Genomic DNA, 11,148 nt, shown 5'->3' on the forward strand with positions numbered 1-11,148 from the left:
ATTGACCCATCTATTGATGTGAGTATTTAATGTATAATATTAGAAGGAATACTTACACAAGATACAATGCAACTACTTTTCATGAAACTACAAACTACAAAAACTTGAAACCAAACAGTCTGATTGCTACTGCTGAATAATTCAAAATAGTACATGATGCTGAAGTTGAAATTTAGAGATAAATAGGTACATGATTGTGATTTCTGATAAAGGCCAAATTTACTCATTTATTAAAATTGAATATAAGCAAAGCCTACAGGGCACTAAATTTTACTTGAGCAATTATTTATAGAGAATTTAAAACATTTCATTTTTATCTCCCTTAACCAAAGGGATGAATATGACTATTAATGACACAGAAGTGAAAAACCATTTGCAATCTTCTATTTACTTCCTTTTATGCTAAAATTAATGTTAAACCCTACTGGCATAAGTTTGAATTACCTTTAGCTTCCATTAGCTTTACTTACAGCTCTATTCACACATAAACACACACACTGAAAGAAGATAAAGGTAAAAAAGATACCAAAATAAGTATGCAAGTTGCAAGGCAAAAAAGTCTTTATTCCCTTACAATTATACCTGTTGTGGTATAATTAATTAAATGACTAATTAAAGTCATTTTACTTTGAAAATATGTAAGAGAATGCAGAAGCGTAATTAAGTTTTTCACTTAGAAAAATATTCTACATAGTCATGAACTACTCAAACCAATTTGGGTTCTTAACTATCTCATAATAAATTTAAATGAGTTACTATTACTAAACATTTATTTAGTGTCCTAGCTCAAAATATCAGCAACCTTCCTGAGAAATTATGCATTTTCACCCTCAGTGAAAATATACCTATATACAGACATCTTTTCATCATTTAAAAAAGCCCTACTGCAGAAACAAACTCTCTTGCTTTTGCTTACTTCTCTTTAAAAAATCCTAAATAAAATACTGTAATAGAGTTTAAATAAATACAAACAGCCCTGCGTAGAGTCAAACCTGGCAGCCCAGAAGAAATGACTAGAATAAACTTAAACCTTAGGTTTATGCATATACATATATATACACACACACACACATATGTATGTGTGTGTGTGTGTGTGTGTGTGTGTGTGTGTGTGTCTTTCTCTTTTTGAGATAAATCTAAATAGGGAAATGGGTAGAAGGGGGAAAAAAAGAAACTTATTTTTCTATCTTTTATGTTTCCTCCCTTGTGACTAGCAACAAAGCCCTTAAGAAAAAAGCTGTGTGTACGCTTTGGGGACAGTAGAGGAAAAAACCCTGAGACTGTTTTCAGTTCCATAAAAGTAAGGGGGAGGAGCAAGACAAAGATCCACAAAAGAAAAGATGAGCAGAATAAATAATGCCCCTAAAGGGGTATGTTCTAGCTCAATGCCCAGTGTTCTTCAAGGCAGTACTCCCCAACTTCTGATCATTTCCCTCTCCATCCAGAATCCTAATGATCTGGGCAAGGTGGTACTCTCACAAAGCCCGCTTGCCTTTCTCTTGATAACAGCTAACTAAGCACCAAACATGGTGCCAGATGGATTATCTTTTTTCATCCTTACAGCAATCTAAGTACTAAGGCTTTGCCATGTTGAGTAACCTGTTCAAGGTCACAAGCCTGGTAAGGTAAGTGTTGGGGTCTGATCAGAAACCCAGAGGTCCTATTCTGATAACCAGTATAGTATATGGCCTTCTCTCTGGCAGATTCCAAAATCTCACATTTACTGGTAGAAGATGAGACCAATATAGAGGGAACTGCTTAAACTTGTCACATGTAAGCAGTAAGTATACATGTACACATAATAAAACCAAAGCAGAAAGAGCACAACTGCTTTGTTCTAAAACGGATCAGGTATCAGAATAAAGTAGAATGCTTTTTCAAAATTTTAACAACTGTATCAAGATAGGTGATAGGGGGCACTGGGAACTCTAGAACCTAACTACTCAAAGTTATGTACCAAACAGTAGCATCAACACTAGGAGTTTGTTAAAATGCAGAATCTCAGGTCCCACCTCACACCTATAAATCTGCATTTTAACAAGATTTTCAGGGAATTCATATGCACAAGTTTAAAAAAGCGCTACTCCATAACCACTCTTTGAGTGGCAGTGGTCTAGAAAACAGCCTTGGCAATTCTCAAAAAATAAACTCCACTTAGAAATGTAGGACTTTCAAATCAACACACTATTTTCTGCTGAATTTGTAATTCTCAGAGTTTTCCTGCCACCAGCAACTCCAATGTTCTATGGCACTCTTCCAAAAAAAAGCAACTGGACTTGCTCCTAGGGCCACAATGGCAGAATTTCTCAGAGGGGTATTTAAATTTAACGCTAGAAGGCAGCGGTGCCCGGGTGGTTCAGTCAGTTAAGCATCTGCCTTTGGCTCAGGTCATGATCCCAGGGTCCTGGGATGGAGCCCTACATGGGGCTCCCTGCTCAGCTGGGAGCCTGCTTCTCCCTCTCCCTCTGCCCCTCCCCCTGCTTGTAAGCACCCTCACACTCTCTCTCAAATGAATAAAATCTTTTCAAAAAAATAAACAAAACAAATAAAAATAAAACTAGAAGACAGTCAAAAATTATATGCATATTGCCACTAATCATGAAGAGGGCTCATGCATAAAAGAATTTGTTGAAAAAAAATCCATAAAGATCATGTAGCTCAAAAAGATAAGAAACCAGAGCTACAAATACTTGAGAAAAAAGAATAAATAGATGGGACTCCACATTATAAATGTCAACTTCCCTTTAAGGTTTATTACATGAGATTAAACCAGTTAATTATACTATTTTAAGAGAACTGCCTAAAATTTTTTTAGACAAAATTTCCTTTCACAGAGAGTGTAGTAGCAAAAGTAGAGTCAAAATAGGCTAATTTTAGGGGCTTCTGGAAGGCTCAGATGATTAAGCCTCTGCCTCCGGCTCAGGTCATGATCTTGGGGTCCTGAGATCAAGTCCCACATCTGGCTCCCTGCTCATCAGAAACCCTGCTTCTCCTTCTCCCTCTGCCCCTCCTCCTGCTCATGCTCTCTCTCTATCTGACTCAAATGAATAAATAAAATCTTTTTTAAAAAGGCTACTTTTAAAGCAGTAAAAGGCTGAAATAGTTTAACCTAGTGTTTTTGAATTTATTTCTGAGTACTATATGCTAATTAAATTTATTTATAAAGACTTTTAATGAACTATAGTTGGCAAATTAAAATTCCTTTGTAATCTTAAGGCTTGCAGAAACTTGACAATATTTATGTGTAATGACTTTAGATTTCTTAAATAATCATCTCAATTAAGAACAAATTGGCCAATCTGTGAACACTACATACCCAATGCACCAAGTCACTGGCACTGTTATATTCCCTAAAGTTTTAGAGGTTCTTAGTAGGAGCCAGAAATCAAAACAGAAAATCATTTTGGCTTCATTTGTTATAGAGTCTCAAAAATTTTCCAAATACCTAAATATTAGGCAGATTAGGTATCTCTGTCCCATTATACATTTCTATATTATAAATTCTGTAACTTTTTTTAAAACAAAATATCCTCACAAATAATACTGCATAGAAAAGTATGATAATAACCTTTTAGTCTAACATCTTTATATAATCTAAAATGTACTGCTTCATTTGGGCTGCTCAATTAAATTTTTAGAAAATATGACTGTAAAGTAGAATCCGGAAAAGATATTAAAAAAAAACAAAAAAACAAAACAAAACAAAACAAAACCCCAGAATCCATGTAACATCAATCTAAACTAAAGTTATTTAAAGGTAAAGGTTTAAAATAGAGGTACTGATTTAAAAATTGTCTTAAAATCTACGTGAACTCCTTCATCTTTGCAACTCTGAGGTAGTTACCTACATTTCTGAACCTTATTGAAATTCCATTCATGTCCTCAATCCAAGCAACGTGATTAAAATTTGTCGGGTCAGACCTCTAAAGAACTTTAGCATCTGTTTGACCTTAAATAAATACAGGTTTTGGAGTCATAAAGACGTAAGTCTGAATCTATGTAATTGTTTGAATCCATACACTAGTATATACAAACCATATACTAGTTTGTGTGACCTTGGGCAAACTACTTAACCTGTTTCTTTTATTGTTGTTAAATGACAAATGTCATACCTGGGTGGGGGGAGGGGTCATATGAGAACCACATAAAGTATCCAGAATGGTTTTAATAAGTTAAACTAACCTTCATGAAAAATAGTTAAAAAACAAAATTAGCTCTCCAAATCTATATGAGATATGTAAGCATTACACAAATTATTTTTATCTTTCCTAAAGATTTGAAAGGAAGTAACATTTGATTAAATAACATTAAATAATAACATCTGAGAAAGTTGTTTAAACCAGAAATTATCTGGGGCCCCTGAGTGGCTCAGTGGGTTAAAGCCTCTGCCTTAGGCTCAGGTCGTCCCAGGGGCCTGGGATCTAGCCCCGCAGGGGGCTCTCTGCTCAGCAGGGAGGCTGCTTCCCCCCTCTCTCTCTCTGCCTGCCTCTCTGCCTACTTGTGATCTCTCTCTGTCAAATATATGAATAAAAATCTTTAAAAAATAAAATAAACCAGAAATTATCCAAGCTTTTGCTTAGATTTCTTGTAAAATATCTAAAATACTACCTCATAGTGATTCTAATGTTTCATTTTAATTTCTTTTAAAGTTACTTCCATTTAATTAGTTTCTCAATTAAAAAATTCAATGAATTCATTGTTAAGCATTACTACATTTATTACTTTTTAATTAAAGTCCTTGAATATTTATTTATAACTTAGGGCCTTAAAAGCCATCAGACTTTGCATGTTTAACCTTTGCAACAAAAGAGTATAAAATATTTGTTTTATGCAGATTTTTGCTATGGCTGAAATTTAACAAGCTTACAAAGAGTTAACCAAGATCATGGGAAGTAAAGATACAGTGGCAATAAAATACGATTACAAATTCTTTTAACCCTGCAAATGCATGATTTTAATATGAATTTAGCATAAAGTACATCTCTCTTTACAAAAAAAAAATTTACATCCTGTTATCCTTTTATTCAAGTGAAATGGAATAAAGTTGAGGAAAAAAATTGACAGGTATGGATTAGAGAATTATAGATTCAAAAAAACATTCCAAATTTGTATAAGCTTTAAATCAATCATTTGATTTGTCTTCATTGTGTGATAAGTTTTGTGAACTTTGTTTCTCCCCACTGTTTTGTATTTAGTGGTTTAACAAAGTTACTGTGTATAAACCCAGCCCTGGAGAATCTGTAATTCTTACCAGAGAAAATGACAAGTACTCTGAATACTTTTTACATTTCACCATCCAATATTTTTTAGAGAATTAATGACATGTACGTCTTTATGTTCACTAAAAGTCTTTGTATTTAAGATTGTACTTCAAAGGATCACGTTGTTTTGGACTCAGTTTGAAGGTATTACACTTCTTTCAGGAAAGAATTTTTACTATTTACAACATAATTAAAAGATTTATAGAACTGGTACTCTAAACAAGCGAAAATTAAAAATCGTGTACATACAAAGCTGGGAGCAAAATCCTATTTATAAGGGCAAATACAGTTAAGTTTACAAATGACTGTAAAAAAGTCTACACTTTCTTAGAAGCACAGGAGACATCTTTTTTTGATTAAAATACTAGTGCCCTTGATTTTCCACAATAAAAAGATTACTCACTTTGTTAGTTTTTTGTGGGAGGGAGGAAGGAGGAAAGGTGGGGAGAAGTATGTGAAATCCTACTTGACTAAAAAGAAATTTTAGTTGGTAGTTTTTTGTTTGTTTGTTTTGGTTTGGTTTGGGGTTTGGGTTGTGTGTGTCTGTGTTGTGTGCGCGCCGGCCTGGGGGCGGGGGGGGGGGGGAGGACGCGTAATGAGTAAAATGACAGTTTATGAAGCCCATAAAGTCTACCTTGGATCAAGTTCAAATTCACAAACTCCACAAAGTCTACGGATTTGCCTAGAGCCACAAAGAATAAAAATCAAGGCAGCACCGCCCGACTCTACACTAAAAGCGTGTGGTGAACTTAACCTTTACTCACTGTCCAGCTGAGAGTAGGCACACTGGCTCTTCGGGAAGAAAAAGCAAAAATCCCAAGGTCCTCATGCCACTGTCTTTAAAAAAAAAAAAAAAGAAAGAAAGAAAGGAAGAAAGGAAGGGAGGGAGGGAGGGAGGAAGGAAAGAAGGAAAGAATAAAGAAAAAGGCCAAACAAGTGAACGCATTATACTAAGTAACCCGGGGCACTCAGCTGCCACTTACGTGACACTCACTTTGGCACCGGCACGTACCTGTCTGCAAAAACATACCTTATTCTTCGCTCTTAAAACAGAAGCCCAGGTAGTAAAGATTAAGACGCAAAGGGTTAGCATTCCGATTGCAAAATAACCTACCTGTTAACGTAATTCTTTGGTCTGGAGGCACGGAGAGGACGTGGCTCTCATGCATTTTCAAAGGGCCCAGGTTTGGAGAGGTTGCTTGCGCTCCCGTGACTTTGGGGGGTGTCCCCCGGGAGCGACCCTTCATTCCCAAGGACAGCAGACGTCCTTTGTACATCCACTTCTGCAGCTTCTTGACTGTCACCGCGGGAGGCTTGAGGAAGGGGAGCCCCTCCTGGCCGTCTTCTTTGCCGCTGCGTACCACAGCGGACCCCGCAGGTTCCCTGAAAGGGCTTCCTGAGGAGCGGCCGGGGTCCCTGGAGCGGGAAGTCAGGAGGCCGGAGGGCGCGGCGGCCGGGACGCTGCCTCGGCTCCAGCCGTCCATCCCGCCTCCACGTGGCGGGGGCTCGTCCAGGTCTCCGCGCACGCCGCACCTGATCCAGCTGTCGCTCGGCCACCGCTGGAAGGGAAGAGGCTTGGCACCCACCCGGAGGCTCTCGAGGCTTCTGCTGCAGGACAGCCGCATCCGAGGAGTCCGCAGGCGGCCTCTCCCCGACTCCCTCGGAGGCGACCGGGGCGGGGACACCTGCTGCCAAGGGCGGCCACCGCCTCCCCGCTGCCAGTCTTGGGGGCAGGCTCGGCGGTCCGCAGCGCCGCAGGGGGAAGGCGGCTGGCCCAGCGCCCGGGCTCCCACAAGGCAGCCGCGATCCGCCCAAACCCTGTCGCCCCGCCGCGCGCCCGAGTCAGGGGGCAGGTCGTGCATGGCCTGGATCAGCAGATAATAGGCCTCTCGCAACTGGGTCTGCAGCCTGCCTGTCTCCTGGCGGCCGCCCTCCGCCCCCGGGGAGGAGCCCGCCGCCGGGGGAGGCGGGGGCCACCGCTCCGCCTCCGCCCCCTTAGGCTTGGGCGCCGAGTGGGAGCCGCCGGGCAGGTTCTCGTAGTAGTCGGCGTCGTCCTCCCGGTCGTCGTCCTCCTCTCCGCTGCCTTCGGAGCCCGGCGGGGCGTGCAGACAGGCGCGCGGAAGCCCGCCACCCGAGGAGAAGGCCTCCTTCCCGCCGCGCTGACGAGGCCCGAGCGCTCCCCACTGCTCCGGGCGCCCTCCGGGGACCCGCGCCTCGGGAGCCCACGCGTGCGGCGACGGCGGGGGCTGCTCCAGGCTCGGCCGGGCTGCGCGGGCGTGCTTGCCTGGGCGGGCGTCCGGAGCACGGCCGGCGTCTCCCTCGGCAACCGCGGAGGCCGCCACGGTAGCTGCAGCGGCCGCCCGGAGCCCGAGCCCCCCGGCGGCGCGGGGGCTCCGCCTCCCCCGGAGCCTGGACAGCGTCCTTCTCAGGGGGTCCGCCATCCCTTCCGCCTCAACACCCAGGCTCGCCCCCGCTGCGGGAAGAGGACGGAGCCCAGTTCGGGGAAAATCTGTGCTCGCGGAGGCGGTGGCGACGGCGGCGGCTCCCCATGACCGGCGCTGGCCCTCGCGGGCTCCTCACATACTTGGCATAACTCTGCCGCGGGAAGGGGTGGGGGAGGGCGGCGGCACCGCAGAGCGCATGCCCCAGAGCCTCGGGCCGCGACGGGGCGCGCAGTCTGCGGGCGGCGGAGCGGCGGTCCCGCGGGTGGGCGCAGGGCGAGGCAGAGGGCTGGAGGGGAGGAGGGCCAGAGTGACCTAACGGAGACCCGGGGACCCGAGAGGGAGCGCCCAGAGGGTGGGGAGGAGTGGGGCGGGGCGGGGGATAGGTGGACTGTGAGAGTTGAGGCAGAAAAAAGAATGAGCGGAAAGGTGTCTCGGCGGGAAGGCTGCAAAGTTTTGGAGAAAGGGAAAGTGCCCTCCTGGCTGCCACCCCGTCACCTTCACCCCCTGCCCATTGCCACCATTGCACGAGGCGTGTCTAATGTAACAAGTCCCAGCTTGAGAGAAAACAAAGATCGTTTTGACGGACACCGTGTGAGTACAGGTGTATCTCATTGAGTGCAATGTGTTCTAGAAACATTCCTAATCATTTTAATGGCACGGAGAGCTAGCTATTTAAAGGAAATTTGCAGAGCTATCTTTCCAGTGAAGAAGAATCCTTTTGCCCCCAAAACCACCACTTTGTCCCGTCTTTCTTTCTTTAATGAATGCATACTACCACAAAATTCTGATTATCAACCAAAACTTGTAAAATGGAGACGCAGAAGTAGTGCCCCCCCTTTCAGCCCACTAACACTTCATTTTAATGAAAACGGGTTGAGAAAAAATTGGGCAAAATTGGGAAACAGTGTTAGTTGGAAATACCAACTCTCTTAAAAATATTAAATCCTGTATTCTGTGTAACAGTTGCAAAGTACCTTGAGTTGCCACAGGTGAATGGACCTATCCCTGATTGGTAAGAATCATCATTGCTGTCCTCTCTGATTTCAGTTGCACTTTTTTTAAAGATTTTATTTATTTATTAGAACAAGTTGGGGAGGTGGCAGGAGAGGGAGAAGCTGATTTCCCTCTGAGCCTGAGCCCCATGCACTGCAGGACTCCATCCCAGGACCCTGAGATCCTGACCTGAGCCCAAGTCAGACACTTCACTGACTGAGCCACGCAGATGCCCCCAATTACTTTTTTTAACTTAATGCTTATATATTAGAAAAGGGCCTTTGTCTGAGTAGCTCATGAATGTACTCCTAACTCCCAGCACAGTACTCACACATTATAAGAATTCAAGAAATACTTGTTGAATAAATGAACGCTTGCATAACTAAATAAAAGAATTTAGTCCCGGGGCATCTGGCTGGCCCCATCAGTAGGGCATGCAACTTGACCTCAGGGTGGTAGGTTGGAGCCCCACATGCCCCATCTTGGACAGAAGTAACTTGGGAAAAAAAAAAAAAGAATTTGGTCCTAACTTAACCAATTTCCAAATATATTTATGTAAGTTTCATTTTCCCCCACCAGTTAAAGACTCCGATCTCTAAATGTGCTTTGGCATATACCACTTTCTTTAGTATCTAGTCCCTACCTCCTTGAATAATTTTACCTGCATCTTGCATCTCCATTTGCAAAAATGTTACCGAGCCTTTAAGACACCACTCAACTGCCTTCTCTCAGAAGTCATCTCTGATATTCCAGATGGACATGATCTGTCATTCTTCCAAACTCCAGGAGTACTTTATTCATATCCATTCATAGTGTATTTATTGGTTTTTGTTTTCTACAAAGTATGCCTTATCTCTCCTGCCAGAAAATTCATAAAATCCTTATGAGCAGAGACTATTTGTAATTGACTTCTGTATTCTCCACAGAGCATAAGTATAGCATCTTTTATGATAAATAAATATTTTTGAATTAATGTCAGTTTTAATTTAGAGGAAACGAACAGCTTTTATTTCCAGTCTATTGCCTAACTCTCCACTAGACCATATTATATTAGTGTTGTTTTAAAATTCTCTTAGAGGGAGCCTGGGTGGCTCAGTGGGTTAAGCCTCTGCCTTCGGCTCAGGTCATGATCTCAGGGTCCTGGGATTGAGTCCCCCATCAGGCTCTCTGCTCAGTGGGGAGCCTGCTCCTTTCTTTCTTCCTGCCTCTCTGCCTACTTGTGATCTCTCTGTCAAATAAATAAATAAATAAATAAATAAATCAAATCTTAAAAAAAAATAAAATTCTCTTAGTTATGAGTAAGAAATACTTTTGTTAAATAATTTAATCCTCATCTAGGAAAATACTGTGAAATGTTAAACTATAATTTGCATGCATTACTATTTATAGTCCTACAGTATTTTTATTCCATGGAGCAAAGGCTATTTAATGAATAATCAAGGCATACAATTAGGTCCCAGGTAAATATTCCCACAGGAAATGACAGACAGTAAATCTGCCAATAATGGTGTCTGTAAACACAATTCGATCTCTATCTCAGAAATTATTTCATTCCAACTCTTGTAAGTTAACAGTTGTGAAGTATACCATAAATTGCATATATGTGTAAAAATGAACACAAAAATATAACCTTGAAAGTCTAGGTTGAACTTTAATTCAGCTTGTCAACTTGTCAACTTACTGATTTCAGGAGTTATAAATACATTGGCCAATATCAAATACTACACATTGTTCTACACATCACTCAGGACTAAGTCTGAACACAACTGAACTTAATGCCACTTAGAAGCCGAAAATGTTCTATCACATAAATTCACAATTTTTAAAGGGTCACAACAGAAGTTAATAAGGCAGTTAAGGCTATATGATACTAAATAATGACCTTTGCAAATCCCTCTGTATGTGTATTGCACTTCAATAAAAAGTTTATAAAAATGTAACTACAAAGACAGTACCCACAGAATTTACATTACACAATTAAGATGGTGACAAGATATGAACATAAGTTAAACTTCGTGAAATCCTTTTTGTGTTTTAACCATTTTACACCATTCTCTCAGTAATCTCGATTTTCATATATTTCTAATCAACAGATTCCTACAAAAATTAAGAGTTGGGGATACATTTTCCAGTGTTTGTACTTGTTTCTCACTGACTGGGGAATCATTTTGATGCCCTGTGAATTAACAACTATGTCGGCACAGTCACAAAAGATGAAACAACTATGGGATAATAGGACTCCAGTAAGGCAGGGAGCCAAACTAGGGATGGGGTAGTACTGACTCAGTCTGGGAGAAGAAGTGGGAAGCAGGGCAGGTTGAGACAGAGGGCTAAGTTTAACAGTAATACAAAGCAAATGTCTAGGTATGTTATGGTTATTTTCTAAGCAATTTAGAGTGCACTTCTGTCTCACTGCTGTTCAGTCTTCCATTGGAGTCTTAGTGGAACCA

General features: G+C 41.8%; 1 protein-coding gene across 2 annotated transcripts in view; it reads right to left on the minus strand.

Annotated features, from left to right (window-relative positions):
• SYDE2 (synapse defective Rho GTPase homolog 2) overlaps positions 1 to 7,827 on the minus strand; it is a 46,770-nt gene extending 38,943 nt beyond the window's left edge. For both annotated transcript variants that reach the window (XM_032870278.1, XM_032870279.1), the window contains exon 1: positions 6,376 to 7,827. In XM_032870278.1, coding sequence (XP_032726169.1) covers positions 6,376 to 7,702 — 1,327 coding nt within the window. In that variant the 5' untranslated portion in view covers positions 7,703 to 7,827. The remainder of the gene's footprint in view (positions 1 to 6,375) is intronic.
• Positions 7,828 to 11,148: the final 3,321 nt, after the last annotated feature.

The sequence above is a fragment of the Lontra canadensis genome, unplaced genomic scaffold (assembly GCF_010015895.1).
Source record: "Lontra canadensis isolate GAN:19392208 unplaced genomic scaffold, GSC_riverotter_1.0 scaffold40, whole genome shotgun sequence".
Taxonomy (NCBI): domain Eukaryota; kingdom Metazoa; phylum Chordata; class Mammalia; order Carnivora; family Mustelidae; genus Lontra; species Lontra canadensis.